This window comes from Chelonoidis abingdonii, chromosome 26 (assembly GCF_003597395.2).
Source record: "Chelonoidis abingdonii isolate Lonesome George chromosome 26, CheloAbing_2.0, whole genome shotgun sequence".
Lineage (NCBI taxonomy): Eukaryota > Metazoa > Chordata > Testudines > Testudinidae > Chelonoidis > Chelonoidis abingdonii.
The window spans coordinates 7917801-7937416 of record NC_133794.1 but is presented as its reverse complement, the minus strand read 5'-3'; the positions used below and the strand labels follow the sequence as shown (position 1 = coordinate 7937416).

Below are 19616 nucleotides of genomic sequence, written 5' to 3'. Positions count from 1 at the left end.
GGGAATTTGATAACTGCTTTCAACTACCTGAAAGGGGGTTCCAAAGAGGATGGCTCTAGACTGTTCTCAGTGGTACCAGATGACAGAACAAGAAGTAATGGTCTCAAGTTGCAGCGCAGGAGGATTAGGTTGGATATTAGGAAAAACTTTTTCACTAGGAGGGCAGTGAAGCACTGGAATGGGTTGCCTAGGGAGCTAGTGTTCTCCTTTAGGTTTTTAGGTCTGGCTTGACAAAGCAGAGGATACTATGTTCTCATAGCACAGTATATCCAATATAATGGTGCTCTAAACATAGATAGTGTTATAACAATACAGCACCCTCCATACTGGCTGGTCCAGAATGTGCTTGAGGTCTGGAATTGCTGCTTCTTCGTGACAATGGGCTCAGTCCTGCAAGGTGGTGAGTGTCTGAACCACTTCAGCAAAGCACTTGAACCCATGCTTATCTTTGAACTTGTGAGTAGTACCTTTAGCTTCAATAGAACTCCTGTGTTTAAAGTTAAGTACATAATTAAGTGCTTTGCACCACCAGGCCACAGCACCCAGGACCTTGAAGGATTAAGCCCAAAATTACATAAGCAAACAAATCAATTTCTATCCCTGTTGCATCCCACTTCAGTTGTGCTTGTAGAATTATGACTAAACAGTGCTCTGTCTCTTTAAGATAGAATTAGGAAGGCAGCCAGCTGGAGAAACTGGACATAACCAGTTCAGCATGAGCCAGTTAGTCAGGAGAGCAAGAAGGAAATGCTCAGTAAAGTTGGAACATAGCAGCAGGTTTGGCATTCTGTTTATAGCTGGGATTGAGGATTTTTGCATTCTCCTCTTTGCACTGATGGTGCTGATCCCTCTCCTCCAGCGATCCATCCAGCTCCTCAGCCTGCCTGTGTACCTGCTCTCGTATCTGGGCTTATGGGATCCCCTCTGTAAAAAGATCTTCCCATATGTCATGGCCAAGTGCTCCACTATCTACAACCGCAAACTCTTCCAACAGAAAAAGGACCTGTTCAGCAGCCTGGGGGAGTTTGCAGGCCCTTCGATGGAGCTCAGGCTGCTGGAAATAGGCACAGGCTCAGGAGCCAACTTCCAGTTCTACCCACCTGGATGCCGGGTGACATGCACTGATCCCAACCCCAACTTTGAGAGGTTCCTCCTTAAGAGCATTTCTGACAGCCCACACCTCCATTTTGAACGGTTCTTGGTGGCCTCTGGTGAGGACCTGTGCCCAGTGGCTGACGACTCCATGGATGTGGTAGTTTGCACCTTGGTGCTGTGCTCGGTGCGCAGCATCGAACAAGTTCTGAGAGAAGTCTTGCGAGTGCTCAGGGTGGTGAGTATGAGTACCATCGGGTGGGGGGGGTGCTATTTTGTTTATGAACCAAGCTGTGCTATTCAAAGACAGGTCTAATGGGAGCGTGTGTGGAGCCACCTGCCCCAGAGACACATCCGTCCCCCAAGTGGCCTAGTGTGCAGGGGTAAACCCCCTTTGGAGACATGCTACACGGATACAGAGAGGGAGAAGTCCCTGTGCTCTCCTATGAGCAGAGACGGCAAACGTCCACAGAATGGGCTAGTCAATAGCCAAACCTTCATCACCTAGAGCAGGGGTCGGCAACCTTTCAGAAGTGGTGTGCTGAGTCTTCATTTATTCACTCTAATTTAAGGTTTCACATGCCAGTAATACATTTAGACAGTCTCTTTCTATAAGTCTATACTATACAACTAAACTATTGTTGTATATAAAAAGGTTTTTAAAATGTTTAAGAAGCTTCATTTAAAATTAAATTAAAATGCACAGCCCCCCCAGACTGGTGGCCAGGACCCGGGCAGTGTGAATGCCACTGAAAATCAGCTTGCGTGCCACCTTTGGCATGCGTGCCATAGGTTGCCTACCCCTGACCTAGAGCATTTATTTGTGTGTGTTTGTCTGGAAGCCAGCAATTTTCTGAACAGAAAGTAGTAAAAAGAAAACAGACAGAACCAGGCCACCTTCATTTCCTTTGCTGTGTCACTTAACACCATTTCAGTATTTATCACACACACTTATAAGACAAGTACATTGTCTTGACTTACTTTATGTGGCTAACATCTAAATAAAAGCCACTACAACATTCTCTCCCTTGTTCCTGTAATGAGACAGACCTGACCAGTTAGTGAGTCACTTAGCTATGACTGAACCAACCTTAAAAAAAAAATCACAGTGATGCTGATAATGAAAACAGGCTCACCTGCTCCACTCCTGTTAGCAGACAATTCAAATTTTGGTTCACCTGCACTAGCACAATGCTGCAATGACTGCCGTGCAAACCCTATATAACAGGGGGATGTTTACATTCAAAAAGCTGTTCCCTTAGAATTCTTTTAAACCACAAAAGCATTAGATGGTTTAGCTTAGTTAAAACATCCACATGCAAGCATGCTACAAATTATTTATAAAGCACCTTATCTGAAGCCCAAACTATCTGACTATATCCCTTAATGGATTTAGTGTCAAATATTCAGAAGCACCTAAGTGACTTCAGGGCCTAAGTTCCGCTTTTAAAAATGAGACTTAGACACTTAAGTTATTTCAGTGCTTCTTAAAAATCTTACCCTTGATTTTCCTCCCCCACAACCTCTTTAAGCTTAAGAATCAAGCATAAATATGCCATCTTCCTAGTCCATGGATCTCAAAACACATAGCTAAGAAGTGTGCTCATAAAATTGCCATTGTCTGAATGTGGAAGCGAAACTGCAAGTAACTTTCTCATTAAGATGAAAGCTATCCCACTCTTACCCGGCAGGCTGCACAGCAACCGAGGCTGGAATTCTACCTGGCTGAGCCTTTGATATTTTTCCTAATTAAGGTGAGAGGGAATTAAAAATAAGCCCTTGCCTTTGTAATTATGGCAGTTGAATTCTGTCACCATGCAGAGCAGGAGTGGCAGAACCACAGTACAACCTGACGGCTAGAACAGCTGGCAGCCTTGTTCCATGAAACCCACTTATTAGAGGGAAATTGGATGGCTGTTCTGATGCCTTCCCCAAGAGTTCTTACTGCAATGCTCACTGTTCATCCAATAGCCCAGAATTTCCACTACTCCTGTTCTCTGCACCTTTGTTCAGTAAAAGGCTGGCAATCAGGAGGAATTCTGAAGGAACACCTTCACTTCAAACAGAGCTCATGAGTGCGTGATTTCAGGGACTCTCAAGCAGGCTATAGGACTTCATGGCAACACAGGACACATCTGTCGAGAGTACAGCAATGAATGGAGGGGTGGGTGGCTGTGCATTTTGGAGGGAGTGGAATTCAGGCTGCACAGGAAGAGATTAGTTTTTATTACCTAGCACTTCTCCTCTTTCCCTGCCAGCTTTTCTTCTCCCCAAACTCACTCTTTCTCTTTATTAACAATATTGCCTGTCACCGCGTGCCTGCCAGATGCTCTAAACCCTGCAGTGTTACTAATGTATTTGTAGATATCCCTTGGACTGCAAAATCGTGCACTATCCAGTATCCTGTCATATCTATGGCCAGGGCGGCTCCAGGCATCAGCACGCCAAGCGTGTGCTTGGGGCAGCAAGCCACTGGGGGCGCTCTGCTGGTCGCTGTGAGGGCGGCAGGCAGGCTGCCTTCAGCAGCTTGCCTGCAGAGGCTCTGCTGGTGCCGTGGCTTCGGTGGACCTCCCGCAGGCACACCTGCCCTGCTTGGGACGGCAAAATGCCTAGAGCCATCCCTGTCTATGCCCAACTAAGTTAATGCTGTATATTCACTGATAACCTCATTGCTTATTGTTTTTAGTATCTCACCCTTGGAACTCGTCTACATGAGCAAGTTTGTTCATTATAACTTAAGATGTAAATTTGAACAGATATAGTTATACCAGTATGACACACTTATTCTGATGTAACAGTGCCTTTTTTGGCTTAACTCATTCGTTTTCTACCGTGTTCCACAGACCCCTGGGGATCTACAGACTATGTCTAAAATTTCCAAAGGGGTCCACACCTCCATTCAAAATGGTTTATGGGTCCACAAATTAAAAGAAGGTTGAAAAACACTGGTTTAGCTTATATCACTTGGGAACAAATTTAAACTCAACTGAAAAAAACTACTACTGAGTGTCCACACCAGTGGGTTTAACCTGTGTAACTGGTAGAAGTTTCCCATGTAGACAAGGCCTTAGCCTTGGTTGTGACTATAAAGAACATTCCTTAAGGCAATTTAAAACATTTTGTTTTCATTGTGGAGCTAAATTACAAGGTAGGGAAAAAAAACATGTATGGCAACCTCCTCACGAAGGGGTGAAAAATTCAAATCAGAATCTGTAACTCTTACACCAGCTTCCACTAAAAACTGCCTTGAATGTTCTGAATAGGTTTGCTCTCAGCACTAGCTCTGCTACTTATCCAGTGTTTTTAATCACTGGAATATGCTGTACTAGATCTGCTCTCCAGCAGTGGATTCAGTGAAGCAGTTCTGCAGCTCACAAGACTGCCAATGAAGTGAATGCCCGATCCTTGTCTAATGGCACCTGCCTCACCATGCTATATAAACAACAGTGAATTAACCCTCACCACTTGGAGGGTATGGTAAGTGTTCTGATCATCCCCATTTTACAGATGGAAAAACTGAATACCGGAAAGTTAAGTGATTTGCTCAAGGGCACACAAAGCAGTAGTGGCAGAGCTGGGAACAGACTCCATGAGTCCTGACTCTCCATCACAAGAGCATACTTCCCCTTCCACATGGAACTCGAACCTTTCTGTAGTTATGTAGCTTCCCCAAATAGTATTTTTTAAGTCTTACAGGAGTGAAATAAGACAGAATGAGAACATGGTGGAATGCTCACTGGACTCCACAGATAACTGATTATGGGTAGCAGTTCCTGAAAACATAATAGTTAGAAGTCAGCCTGAACCGAACATGGCCAGAATGTGGGGAGTTTGATCCAAGAGTTGTCTCTCCAAAGTGGAAGGGAGATGTTGGTGATTTTAAGAGCTCTTGTTTGTTCCTGAAGCATTTGATTGCTTTGTTTCCCAGGGTGGTGCTTTGTATTTCTTGGAGCATGTGGCTGCAGATCATTCCAGCTGGGGCTACTTTTGGCAACAGATCTACAACCCAACCTGGAGATATTTGGGAGACGGGTGCTGCCTGACCAGAGAGACCTGGAAGGACCTGGAGAAGGCAGGGTTCTCGGAACTGAAGTTGCAGCACATACATGCCCCCCTGTCCTGGAATCCTACTCGTCCCCATATCATTGGATATGCTGTGAAATAACTAACTCCATGCACTGAGAAACAAGGTCACTTCAGCACCGTGGTTCCTTCCAATTCCTAGGGGTATTTATCCCTGACTAGCAGCCTTATAATGTCAGAGCAATACTTATTTAGCAATTAGCTGCCTAACCAAATTGCCTTGTTGGGTTTATGAGAATAACAGGGAAAACTTACTGAGCATCCATAGCTTATCCTAACTATGATGTTATGTTTGTCTGTATGCCAGTCAGGCTCTTCCCAGTTTTCAGACAAAGCTCTGGTCAGCATTTTTCACAGACTGTCCTGCTAGTTTCTGTGGATCACATTCTAAGGCACTGATCATATACAGAGCCTCATTCATCATATACAGAGCCTTGATGCCTAAGTCAAGCTTTGTGGATCTCAGTGTTGTTCCGGTGACTTTCTGGGTACCATGTTGCTTGGGGTTGCAATGCCTAAGTCCCTTTGGGAATCCAGGCTCATCAGTCTAAATCAGATTGAAACAGAAATCTGCACAACAAAATGCTCCCATCCTCAGGGGCGGCTCTAGCTTTTTTGCAGCCCCAAGCACGGCAGTCAGGCAGCCTTCAGCGGCTTGCCTGCAGGAGGTCCGCCAGTCCCGTGGCTTCAGTGTACCCGCTGCTGAATTGCCACCGAATCCGTGGGACTGGTGGACCTCCAGCAGGCAAGCCACCAAAGGCTGCCTGACTGCCACCCTTGCAGGGACTGGCAGGGTGCCCCCCACGGCTTGCTGCCCCAGGCACGCGCTTGGAGTGCTGGTGCCCGGAGCTGCCGCTGCCCATTATAGCAGGATAATTAGCACTAGTTAAGGCCAAAAGAGTAGCTAGGGGCCCCCAAGTGACAGGGAGCTCATATCCTACTGAAAGATAATAGAAGGAAAAACCTAAGCATTAGACATATCCACTCAGACTGCACTGAAAGTACTTTTGATACAATTTGTTTTAATTTGTTTGTCTTTTGTAATTGCTACAGAACCACGGTGTTGCTACAGAGACATAGGCTTCTCAGTAAAGTTGAAAATACTGTACTTTGATTATGTCCTCTGCTTTGTTACCAATAGGGGGAGCAGGTAACTCATTTTTGTAAACACTAGCCCCTGTATAGTGTTTTTTTCCCTGATTAGTGTAAGGCCAAATTCAGATCTGGTGTAAGCAAATGCAACTCCACTGGAGTTCCACCAAGTGTCAATTTGGCACATTAAGTCTAACCCAGGAGATCAACACTGGAACAAAGGGATTTCACTAAGTAATTGATAGAAAGAAAGGCAACTATAGGAACAAGACCATACACTCAAACTTGAATACATTTCTTTAAATTAAACAAATTTGGATCAAAGTTTCAGGTGGGAAAGACCGTATCAATATACTATGCACTTTTATAATACTATGTACCTTGCAACCAAGAATCTCAAAGCATTTTACAAATATTGATCCCACAGACTTCATAGGACTTCTCATTAAGGAGTCAGCAAAATTAATGTTATCCATAGTTTAGAGATGAGAAGTTGAGGCACAGACAGATGAAGTGACTCAGCCAAGTTCACAAAGGAGGACAGTGGCAGGGGTGAGAATAGTACCCCATGAGTCTTGTCTTCCAGTCAGGGGCAGCTCCAGGCCCCAGCACGCCAAGCGCATAAAACCCATATTAACAAAATCCACAGTATCTTAAAACAGTCTAATATGGCTCATATGATTAGACCATCTACAAAAAAACAACCAACCAACCTTGTGTGTATCGGAATGTAAGTTATCCTGAATACTCATTTATTTGTCTGTGCAGCTCCAGGCTGGCTATATCTTGTTTCATTGCGGTCTAAAGTCAAGGAAGAGTAAGAAAGGCTATGATTGTTACGTAAGATAAACAGGAACTTGTTTTAGTCCAGAGTGTGTGTTTAAACAGTACTGAGCTTCAGTAAATAATATTCAGGCTACTGGCATGTGACATAAATACTGGATTTTGGCTCACACTGAGGGAAACTGTTCAAGTGCTGCTTAAATAAATGTCTGCATATACATGCCAAAATTGGTCTCTGCTCATGAGTTGTTTTAAAAGAGGAACATGCTGAGATAGTGCGACCCAGCAGAAAGCACTAAGAGCCAGGACTCCTGAATTCTTTGAGCTCTGCACTGATTCACTGCAAGACCTTATGCCCAGTTACTTCACCTCGCTGTACCATCATTAGTCCATCTATATACCTCCTTCCTGGGCACTGAGGCCTTGCTACACTGGTGCTTTACAGCGCTGCAACTTTCTCGCTCAGGGGTGTGAAAAAACACCCCCCCGAGCGCAGCAAGTTACAGCGCTGTAAAGCGCCAGTGTAAACAGTGCCCCAGCACTGGGAGCGCCGTTCCCAGCGCTGTAAACTAATTCCCTCGGGGAGGTCGAGTACCTGCAGCCCTGGGAGAACTCTCTCCCAGCGCTGGTCCCGTGACCACACTCGCACTTCAAAGCTTCAGAGTTTCGAGTGTAGCCAAGCCCCTAGAGAATGAGTTAGTTAATAAAAACAAGGAGTCCCTGTAGCACCTTAGAGACTAACAAATTTATTTGGGCATAAGCTTTCGTGGGCTATAAAGTACTTTGAAAAAAATTCAACCTACTAAAAATAACACCTGTTTCCATGAAGGGAAAGGTCATGCTTGACTTTGGGGGCAGCAGCAATATCTTCTGTAGTTTAAGGGGCTGAGATAGCATCTCCCGCAGAACAAAAAAGGAGGCAAGAAATTTGTATTAGGGCATTATCACAACAGCTGCCTCAAGCTGAATTCCTTTGATGTGGGGTAAGTACATTTTGGCACAGGTCTATGACTATAGCTTATAAGAAATGCAAAAGAGAAACAGAACTCCCCCAACATCAGATGTGACTATTTCTTCCACAACACTGTTAGCTCGGTCAGGTCCAAACTCTCCTCTCCGCTGACAGCAATGCTGCTAATTATGCTCCTACACAGTTCCTTGCCCTGCTTGCATATCTGCTTTTGTTCCTGAGACTGTGAGACCTCATCTGTAGCAAGAAGATATTTTTCCCACCTGTCATAAAAGATTCACCATCATTTACAACAAACAGACCTCTGACCAGAAATAGGAGCTCTGGTGTAGCACGCAGTTTACAAACACATCAGAAGAGCTGGTGCTGCTGGATATTAGTTGTGGCACTGGAGCCAACTTCCAGTTCTATCTGTTGGGATACCGAGTGATCTATACAGACCGCAACTTTGAGAAGTTCCTTTTCAGGAAAATTGCTGAGAATCAGTACCTCCACATTGAGAATTTTGTGGTAGCCCAAGTTCTCTGCTGAATCCTGGTGCAGTGCTTGATGCAAAGTATAGAGAAGGGGTGGAATCCACAAAGGAACTTAGGTGCCTAAACCTAGGATTTAGGCACCTAAGCCCCAGTTTTGGCTCCACTGTGAGCCACAAAACTCTTGCCAAACCCTGTGAAGGCCTGGCTTAACATGAGTCATTAAACACGGGGGAGGCCTCATTTCTTGGAAGACAGGATTAGGAAGGTAACTAGATCAGCAGGCTGAAAATAAAACATTTGTGCTAAGGTAAGTAAATAGTCACTGAGCTAAAAGACAGAATGTCTGAGCTAGCTTAAAATAAGAGAGGGAATACCCAGAGAATCATTTACTAAAAACAAGCTAACAACGGATAAGAGAAGACTGAAACACAAGATGCGGTGAAGGGTAAGTTGGGCATGGACAGAACATGCTGTAGAAGAGGGATTGGTTCCTACAAAATGACCAAGCCAACCCCAAAATGTGATGCACTGTATTGTGTAAATGTATATAAAGGAAGCGGTTTGCTGTGTAACTTTGAATATGTGGCATGCCCTATACACACCTCCTACGTTTTAGCCTGATTAACTCCACATAGCTTTGCTGTATGCCAAATAAAAGCACCTGAGTATTGAGACTGAAGTCAAACAGAGTTCTCTGGGAACCAAGTGGAAATAGGCCTCAGGGGAACTTCAACAATCTGTAGGTGCTTAGGTTCACGCAGCACCTAAGTTTTCAGAGTAAAAGTTCCCAAGCCACCTAAGTTTCTGCTTCACTGTAAGCATCAGGACATTATTTCCCACCTAACCCCCAGAGTGATTCACAGACTAGGTGAAAAACAGGAATTCAGCCATATAAATCATGTTCAGGGCTCAAACTGGTAGGCATGCTCAGAAACCACCTACCAAATCATGTCCCATTCAGAAGGAGCCAGACACCTTATACATTTTAAATGAATGGATAGCACAATTGCATGGGAGTGATGTGGGCAAACCAGATTTAATTCCCCCTCTCTGCCAAAAATAGACAAAGGATTTAAATAGGGGTCTCCCACCTCTCAGGAGAGTTCTCTAACCAACAAGCTATAGCATATTCTGACATAGAGTTCCCTCAGTCTCTCCTGTTGAAGCTGTTCCCCTGTGGCTAAATAATAAAGAGTAGTTGGAGCATGAGTGTCATGGCATAATTCCCCAATCTGAACCTTAGAGTCCAAAAGATGGGGTACCAGCATGAATTCCTCTAAGCTTAATTACCAGCTTAGATCTGATAGGCTGCCACCACCCAAAAGTAAGTTTTTCGGCACTCTGGTCCCCCAAAAACTTCCCTGGGGACCCCAAGACCCAAATTCCTTGAGTCTCACAAAGGGGAATAAACCATTTCTTCCCTCCTTTCTTCTCCCAGATCTTTCCGCTCGGGTACACTAGGAGATCACCGTGATCAAACTTCTTGAATCACAACACAGAGAGGAATGTTACCTCCCTCTTCCTCTTTTTTTTTCACCAGGAGGCAATTACAGATTCAAGCTTCGTGAATCTAAACAAAGAGGAAATTCATCTTCCCCCTCCTCCTCTCTTTCCCTTCTCCACCAATTCCCTGGTGAGTACAGAGTCAGTTCCTTTGAGCCTTAATAAGGGGAAAAAATCATCAGGTCTTTAAACAAGAAAGCTTTATAAACAGAAATAAAAAATAAAATATTATCGTCTGTAAATCAAGATGGAATATTATAGAGTCTTTCAGCTTATAGACACTAGAGAGAAAACCTCCCCCCCAGCACAAATGCAAATTAAAATATTTCCAGCAAAGTACACATTTGCAAATAAAGAAAACAATCAAAAAGACTAAAACCACCTTTATCCTGATACTTACTAAAATTAGAACAGAAGAGATTTTTTCAGAAAGATTGGAGGAATCTGCTTACATGTCTGGTCCCTCTCAGAACCCAGAGAGAACACGGACCAAGAACAAAGAACACAAACAAAGGCTTCCCTCCACCCAGATTTTAAAGTATCTTGTCTCCTGATTGGTCCTCTGGTCAGGTGTTCCAGGTTCACTGTTTGTTAACCCCTTACAGGTAAAAGAGACATTAACCCTTAACTATTTGTTTATGACAATGGGACTGGACCCAAGGTCTCCCACCTTCTAGACAAACCCTTAGCCACAACACTGAAAATGAGACAGGGCTGCTTTAACAGAGAGGGCGGAAACTGTCATCTGAAACTTGCTAAACATTACGCTTTAGGGATTTGCAGCATGTTGCAAGTTCCACACTGCAGGATCCAGCCTATAACAGTTCACCATGTAACCACCCAGCTTCGAGACTGCGTCAGTTGTTCCTAACAGAGCAGTTAAGTCTTTTTTGCTCAAGTTTCAGCAAGGACCTTTACAATGGATTTTGAAATTGGCTGTAGAAGCCACCTACTAGATTAGTACAAAGAGCAGAAAATAATCCTAAGAGTGAACAGAGCTGCTTCATAGACTCTGCATTCTGCATAAACTTCAAAGGCCCTTATTTTTACATAAATAGGCTCTTCTCAGGGCAGGTCCTACTTAGAAGTGGGAATGGCAAAGGCAGTGGTCCTGTTTCTCCGTGTTTGTGTGCAGCTTCTTGTCCTGCCTGTATACTTGCTATCATTCCTGGGCATATGGGAACCATTCTGTAAGAAGATATTCTTTCCCTTCTTCATAGAGAAGTTAACTGCAAGTTACAACCGGAGGGCGTCAGGGCACAAACAAGAGCTGTTCTGCAACCTGCAGGAGTTTGCAGGCCCCTCAGGGGAACTGACTTTGCTGGAGATTGGGACTGGCACTGGCGCCAACTTCCAATTCTACCCACCTGGCTGCAAAATTACCTGCACTGACACAACCCTCAACTTCCAGGATGGCCTCTCCAGGAGCATGGCACAGAACCAGCACCTCCAGTTTCAGTCCTTCCTGGTGACCCCTGGGGAAGACTTGAACCAAGTGGCCGACAGCTCTATGGATGCAGTGGTTTGCACCTTGGTCCTGTGTTCAGTGCAAAGCATAGAGGGTGTCTTGAAAGAAGTTTTGAGAGTACTCAGAACCGTGAGTATTTAAGAAAAGATATTTCCTGTATTATTATTACCTATTCTACAGCCACTGGACCAGATTCACCAGTGACCTTCAGCTTTTTGCCACTCTGAAGATGCAAAGCTGCCACAAACCTCATTTATCTGGCCAATTAAATTGAACTTATATCCACTTTGCATACCAAAGAGGTGCAAAGCAGTAGGAGCTTACTGGTCACTTTGCCCCATTATTCTTAGGCCAACTGTGTTTTGTGTATTCAACTCCCACTAACTTCAGTGGCAATTGGGACATATGCAATTTAAGGCAGAATTTTAATTTTTTTCCCTACAAGGGACTTTTCTTTTAGAAAAAAGCAAATTTTCAGTCTAGCATGGTGAAATATCTTGTCAGTTAGCACAGCCCCACTCAAAAAAAGTATATAAATTTTACATGGGAGATATCAAAAGATTGGTCATTTCCATCTACACCAGATATGGATAAAATATTAAGTCCGTGAAGTTTAAAGTTCTAGGATGTTATAGGTGAAATATTAGAGCATTCCTAGACAGTATGGTCCAATGGACAGGAGATCTCAGTTCTGCTAGTCAGGAGATCTAGATTCTTCTCCTGCTCTGCCACTGACACACTGTGTTATCTTGGACAAATCACTTAACATCTAACAAGAAGTGCTGATCTCATCCTTAATGTTGAAATAACCATTCCTTTAACTCCATTCCCATTATTTGCTCATAACTTTCTGTAAAGAATTCCATCTGGGTTAAAATTCCCCATTCCTGATTCTCAACTGCTCCATTCCTGTGCAGGAATTTCAGCCTTAATGGTGGGATTTTTAAAAGGGACCTAAGTATTTCCAAATCCCAATTAATTTTAATGGGAATTAAGCCTCTCTCTCTCTCGAAGGCTCCTTTGAAAACCACACCCTACTACTTTTACTCTGAACAAAAACACAAAGTACTGATTACTGTGAAGGAGAAATAAGGTGCTTAAGCAAGCACATCTTTCGTCTTTTTTGGACTTATTGATATGGATTTTAAACACCTCTTCAAAAATATGTAATTTTCTGTTTATTTTAAAATGTACAGGATTAAAAGAGCAACTTGGGGGGAAGTATTTTGATACCGACTGAAATGCATGCAAAGAAAGCCTCAAATTCAAGTGTTGGTGAGGGAGAAAAAGCAGAACAGAAACTGAGTTTTAAGAGCCCAAAGTTATGCTAACTGCATATCAGTTCCTTCATGTTTAAAATATTTATAAATGTTTTGTTTCCCCAGGGTGGGGCATTTTATTTCTTAGAACACGTAGCTGCAGATCCTTCAAGCTGGAGCTATTTTTGGCAGCAAGTCTACTATCCAACCTGGAAACTTCTGTTTGATGGATGCCACCTCACAAGAGAGACCTGGAAAAACCTTGAACAGGCCAAGTTTTCAGAAATAAAGTTACGGCACATACAAGTCCCATTATACTGGACTCCAGTTCAGTCTCATATCATCGGATATGCTATAAAATAATTTTCACTGTGCTGCGACATATGCACTTTTTAATGTTTGCTTCTGTACAAATCATCTACAGTAACTCCTCACTTAATGCTGTGTTGTTCGTTGCTGATCAATTAGAGAACATGCTCATTTAAAGTTGCACAATGCTCCCTTATAACGCTGTTGGGCAGTCACATGCTTTGTTCACTGCTTGCAGAAAGGGCAGCCTGTTGGAGCTACCTGGTGGGGGCTTGAAACCAGGGTGGACCGGCAGCTCCCCATCAACTTCCCTAAGTACCCTGTGCAGCAGCCGCCCAGTAGGCTATCAATTGCCAGGCAGTTCAGCTGTCCCTCCCCACACACTGCCCTGTGCTGCTCTTGGTCCTTTGCCTTGGAGCTGCTCCCAGGAGCCTCCTGCTTGCTGGGCAGGGGAAGGAAGAGGGGTACTAATGTCAGGGTGCTCCCCTCTCCTGTACTCTGTCTCCACAGAGCAAGGGGGGGACACACCACAGGACTCTGCATGGAGGGAGCTTGCTGGCAGCAACTGCTGTCTCAACTTGCTGATCTACTTAAAAAAAACAGTGTATTTAGAGGGAGATCAGCATACTTAAAGGGGCAATGCAAGTCTCTCTCTCTCACACACACACACACCCTGTGTGTGTGTATCTCTCTCTCTCTCTCTCTGCCATGCTGTGTCTCCTCCCTCCATTCGTGCTGCCTTGTAGAGTGTGAGGCTATATTAACAATGTGTTAACCCTTGAGGGCTCAGCCAAGTGGTAGTTCATCATTTAGCAGTAAGGCATTCCCTGGGAAATAGCCCACCTTCTGACTCCATCTAACTCCACCACCTCAACCAAGCTTCACAATCATCATTACTGGGTACAGTATTAAACTGTTTGTTTAAAACGTATACTCTGTGTGTGTGTGTGTATAACAGTCTTTTGTCTGACAAAAAAAATTTCCCTGGAACCTAACCCTCCTCCCATGATTTACACTAATTCTTATGTGGAAATTGGATTCGCTTAGCATCATTTCACTTGAAGTAGCATTTTTCAGGAACATAACTACAATGTTAAGTGAGAAGTTACTGTAGTTAATTTACTCACATGTAATTAATGGTCACTCTTAAGCAAAAAGCAAGATATACATTAATCCTGAGATCTCAGTACAAGTAATACTAACATGACTATACTTCTGTCACGTTAAATTTCTGATTCAGAAGTCAATCCCATGAGGAACAAATCCAGTATCTAGACATCTTTAGAAATAAACATTCTATGGGTAGGAGGTTGTGTGCAGGTAAATTACTATAATTTGGATATACTAAGTTCCAGTTTGAATGGAAGTACAACAGAATTTTGCCTGGACCATGTGTTTCATACCATTGTCCCTTTCACTGTGCATGGCGGACACTAAAAAAAACAAATGGAAAACACTTCTTAGTTTTACCAACAATGACGTTGCAGAAAACATGGTCTTGGAGAGGCTGTCTATACTAGCCTTTTTGAGAGGTCTGTCTCACTGCCCCACTTACAGCAATAAGGAGGTACATTAGTGTAGACAGGGCACTAGAATTTTTACCACAGTCTGTCTCATCCAACCCTGTTGAAAGCAAGTCTACTACAGATACAGAGGCAAAAATACTGGTGAAAACTACTGCTTCCACAGCAGTTATCACCAGTGGAACTGCCCTGATAACACAACAGTGGGAGATATCACATAAACATCTGGCATAGTCAAAGCCAAGAAAGAATATCTTTTTTCTAACTATTCAGGGAAATATCTTCAAGTATGCCATTTTAACTTGGCAAGTTCCTTCAGATAATCATTAGTTTATTTTCACAACCAAATGGCAATTGTGAAACAAGAGTGAAAATAAAGCTTGTGGTGGGAATTGCTTTCTATAAAGTCACATCTTTATTTCCACCCTCTATCTTGCTAGCCCTGCTCCTTTCTCTCCCGCCTTGGTTTTACACTAGTAGTTTGCTTTTACTCACTATAGGTTAGTAGGTAGGTACTTGACCCTAACAACAAATAACCTCCACTCAGCTGCAAAAATGTATTGGCTAGAGGATGCAACGTTTTCTAATATTAACCATTTCCTGCTCCTTTCATAACAGTTATCAAGCTATTTTAATACATCCCATGCCATTCAGATAGCTGAGGTGGTAGTATAATCAATTTAACTATAACTTTGCTACTGCACTGGAATGTTGGAAGTTTTTTAAGCCTGTGTCAAAGTCTACCACTTTGTGTGATATTTTTATATTGTTAATTACCCAACCAGTCAAATGAGTCAGAAATTATACTGTGAATCAACACGGACAAAACTGAGGTCTGAAGAATACAATTTCCCCTTAGGTGAAATCCTAGCCCTAACAAAGTCAATGGGTTTTTTTCCACTGACTTCAGTGGGGCCAAGAGTTCACCCCCTATCTGCAGCAATAGCACCTTTGTATTATGATTGCAGCAGATCTTATAGGCAAAACAGGAAGCCTTGCTTAGTATTTGGATGGGAGACTAAGCACTGGAACCCCTACAAATGGTGCAGGGCTCTGGCAACATGTGTCTCACGACCTTGATCTCTGTTAAGACTTTTTGCTCTTCTATAATTACTGAGAACATTACTGAAAAACACTAACCTGTAGCTACTCTGCCCAGTTCCTGTGATGCGTGAATGACTGAAATCCTTATTCCTCTCAGCAATAGGTATATCTTTGCAAAACAAAAAGGTTGGTGCATTTTGTTAAAAAAAGTTGTGATCCGGTAGCAATGTTACTCTATGATAGAACCATACTGTTTCTCAAAGCAGAAAAAAAGTCACTAGAGTAGCTGATGGAAACAATTTCTTGGAGAAATTAAATTAAAACATGGAATTTTCGAACTGAAAGTGTGTGGTTTGGTTTTGTTACTGTAGAATTATACCTGCATCTTCCTCTCCTGCCCCAGCCATCCACAGAAATCAATTAACTATTGCACCCAACTGCTAAGGCAACCCCCATTCCCTCACACCACACTTCCCCGTAGACCTGCTTTCTCCCAAGCCATCACCACTGCTGCACCTCCTCCTCTTGTCCCCTAGCCAGCCCCCCCGGTATCCGCTTGCCCTGTTCTCCCCCTACAGACTCAACGCCCCTTCCCCAAACTGTGCCCCAGGCCCAATCCTATTGTCCACTCCTCTCCTCCGACCCCCGCCCGCCTGCCTCACACCGTCTCCCCTCCACCCCAGACAGAGATGACCCTGCCCCTGCCCCTTCCTCAGACCGGGCCTAACACACCCGCGGCCCTGACATCTCCTCAGGCTCGCTCCCCCACCCCGCACGCCCCCCTCCCCCGTGACCGCCAAGCAGCAGCACGCGCCCAGGGCATGGCGCCTTCCCCTGCTCACGAGGCCAGCAGCCGCGCGCCGGCAGTCCGGGAATAACCGTTAGACGCCAACCGGCCGCCATTTTGTTTGAACCCCAGACAATGTGGCCGAGTCTCTGTGCCGCCGCCCTAGTGGTGCTGCTGCAAGCGGGCGGCAGCACCGGGAGCCTGGCCCCGAGGAGCTCCACGAGCAGTAAGGCTCCGCGGCTGGGCGTGGCAGCAGCTTGGGCGGGCCGTGCCTCAGGCACCGCGTAGCCGGGACCCGCGCTGCGCATGCCCACGCGGCCCGCTGTTGGAACTACATGTTCCATTACTCTGGTGCGACACGACGGCGCTTGCGCAGAGAGGACTCCCCCCTCCCCCCGAATGTCATGGCCCATGAGTCTGTGCGAGAACCTGCCCGTGTATCTCTAGGGCACACTTGGCATAGCCCATAAATCAGAGAGCCATGCAGGGCATGTGCTGGCAGGGGCCTAGGCTCCAGCTCCTGTTGGAGGGGCTGGTAGGTTTCTTGCTGCCCCTACCTCCCTTGTGCTGCCTCAGGTCGCTCTGGTGCCAGCGTAATACAGATGCAAATAAATCAGGCCATAAAGTATTTGCCTCTTGGCCAAAGTATGAGGTGGGGTCAGGTGAATCCCATGGTTCAAGTATGAGGTTGGATGTCGAAAGTGTTTCACATGATTCGGAAAAGGATTTCAGCACTCAAGTTCCCACAAGCAGTGCCTATGTGATCACAGGTATAATTGGAAAGGTTAAGTTGCTGATCAACTCAACCAAGCTTTGCTGCATGCCAGATAAAGGAACCTGAAGGATAAACTCTTGAGGGGAGGGATAGCTCAGTGGTTTGCGCATTGGCCTGCTAAACCCAAGATTGTAAATTCAATCCTTGAGGGGGCCACTTAGGGATCTGGGGCAAAAATTGGTCCTGTTAGTGAAGGTGGGGGGCTGGACTCAATAACCTTGAAGGTCCCTTCCAGTTCTAGGAGATAGGTATATCTCCCATTATTATTATTAGAGTCAAACTGTGTGTTTTGGATCCCAGTGATCTGGATGAAGTGTTCTCCCAGAACCAAAGTATTCTCAATAAGCTGAGTTGAAAAGGTCTTGGAGGGAATCCCAACATATGCTGACAGACCCTTATATTCAGTGATGTTGGAACAATTTGTATAGTAGGGGTGCTGACAGACATTGAACTAAACTGTCAACTATGTATATGACAGAAAACACTTCAAGCCAGGGGGTTTTGCCACACGCCCAACATCCTGGGTCCAGGACCTATGCTTTTTACATTTGGTATCTGTATGGGAAAGAAGGATGGTTTAGTGGTTAGGGTGCTAGCCTGGGCCATTCAAATCCTAGATTAAATTCCTTGCTATGTCACAGGCTTCATGTGTGATGCACAAGTCACTTAGGGAGCTGAGACACAAGAGACTAGCTGTAAAATGGGGAGAATAGTGCTTCCCTATTTCATGGGTGTTGTATCTGAGCGCCGTAATGGATTTAGCATCACATTGGTCATGGGGGCCACATCAATACCTAAGATAGATCGGTATCCTGGGTAGCTGACTCTGTAAGCCAAGCTTGAAGTTAACTCCAAATACATGATAAAATGTTTCATCACCAGAGTAAATACTGTGAGTACAGAAGGCAGGAATGGCATGTTTAGAGAAGGGAACTGGAAATGCAGATAAGCTGGATTCTGTTGCCAGTTTTGCTGTGACCTGCTATGTTATGTTGTTTACCCTACCTCAGCTAATACTACGCACCTTTTGTAAAGTTCTTTGAAGACCTTGGACATCAATACAAAGTATATGTTAAAAGTCACAAACTTTTCACTGTTAAATAATTTCAAAATTCTTGCATAACTTTAAAGAAGAGTTTGCACTATTTTTATGAATACTTTTTAATTAAATGTTGGTACAGTCACATTATATAAGCACAATATCATACAAGACACCACTACAACACATCCTTTTGTGCAACTTTCTGTACATTTCTTAGAGGCAGTCCCTGATTCAGCAACACACTTGAGCACGTACTTATCTTCAACCACTTGCTTAAAATGAGCCCTATTCAGCAAAACACTTAAACATAGATGAAGTAATGGACTTAAGCACACACACAAGCACTTTGCTGAAGCAGGGCTCTAAATGGGAATGCAAAAAATAGTTGTAATAACATTGATAAACCTTTTGTAAGACCCGTGCAGAAGACACTCAAAATGCACAAAATCTTCATATTGCAATGTAACTGATGGTGTTTTGTTTTATAGGCTGTGGAGAGCGGGTACTGGTGGATATGATATCAGGCCCTCGGATCGTAGGTGGACATGATGCACAGCTCGGAGCATGGCCGTGGCAAGTTAGTCTCCAAGTTTACCAATATGGTGTAGGATTTAAACATCTGTGCGGTGGATCTTTAGTTAATGAGTATTCAGTGCTGACAGCAGCGCATTGTGTTAGACGTCAAATGTATGTATTAAATTTTAATACTCTAATACTCCGTTAACTTAAGTGTGAGAACAGTATAATTGACCAGAAATGTGTCACCTGTAACTCCCATAGCGTAATTTTAAATATCAGCATTATCCTTGAGCAAAATGGAGGACCAGATACTACAGTGGAAATCAGTAGGAGTTATGCTAGACTGCATGGATTTGGTTCTAAGATTGTAGAACAATTACTGAGGAGTGAACACCTGACTCCTGTGTCCCAATATTCCCTAGTGTTGGCATCCACTCTGTCTCAGAGGAACCACTTAAAATATTCTGTGCAACTTAAGGTCATCAGTTGCCCTCCACTAGGGGGTCTGTAACTAGAGTAATTGTGTCTGGAGCTCTCTGCATCCCCAGCCTGGCTGAGTCTGGGGGCTCCACATCAACAATACCAGCACAGAGAGCAGGCTGAGGAGTGGACTGAGGTTTTAGGACAAAAATTTTCAGGTTTTTGACTAAACATTTTAATTTTTTCGAGGAATATTTTTTTCCCAGTCAGCTTTACTGTTCAGTAATCTTATACTGCTGTCACAAACAGATGGTTAAGGGTTACTGTCTCTTTTACCTGTAAAGGGTTAAGAAGCTCAGTGAACCTGGCTGACACCTGACCAGAGGACTAATGGGGGGGACAAGATACTTTCAAATCTTGGTGGAGGGAAGTCTTTGTTTGTGCTGTTTGTTTTGTTTGTTGTTCGCTCTC

The 19616-nt window shown here is 44.1% G+C and overlaps 3 protein-coding genes across 3 annotated transcripts in view; all 3 read left to right on the top strand.

The window, feature by feature from the left end:
• Positions 1 to 725: 725 nt before the first annotated feature.
• LOC116828344 (thiol S-methyltransferase TMT1A-like) lies at positions 726 to 6283 on the top strand. Its single transcript, XM_032786485.2, has 2 exons — positions 726 to 1330; positions 5021 to 6283. The coding sequence occupies exons 1-2, from the start codon at positions 836 to 838 to the stop codon at positions 5255 to 5257; spliced, it is 732 nt and encodes a 243-aa protein (XP_032642376.1). The 5' UTR covers positions 726 to 835; the 3' UTR covers positions 5258 to 6283.
• A 4383-nt stretch (positions 6284 to 10666) lies between these two features.
• LOC116828346 (thiol S-methyltransferase TMT1A-like) lies at positions 10667 to 13704 on the top strand. The gene is made up of 2 exons (XM_032786492.2): positions 10667 to 11596; positions 12853 to 13704. Exons 1-2 carry the CDS (start codon positions 11093 to 11095, stop codon positions 13087 to 13089), a joined length of 741 nt encoding a protein of 246 aa, XP_032642383.1. The 5' UTR covers positions 10667 to 11092; the 3' UTR covers positions 13090 to 13704.
• Positions 13705 to 16413: 2709 nt separating this feature from the next.
• The window catches only part of TMPRSS12 (transmembrane serine protease 12), an 11399-nt gene continuing 8196 nt past the window's right edge, over positions 16414 to 19616 (top strand). The window contains exons 1-2 of the mRNA XM_032786493.2: positions 16414 to 16615; positions 18695 to 18893. Of these exons, the coding sequence (XP_032642384.1) occupies positions 16525 to 16615; positions 18695 to 18893 (290 nt within the window). The 5' untranslated portion in view covers positions 16414 to 16524. The remainder of the gene's footprint in view (positions 16616 to 18694; positions 18894 to 19616) is intronic.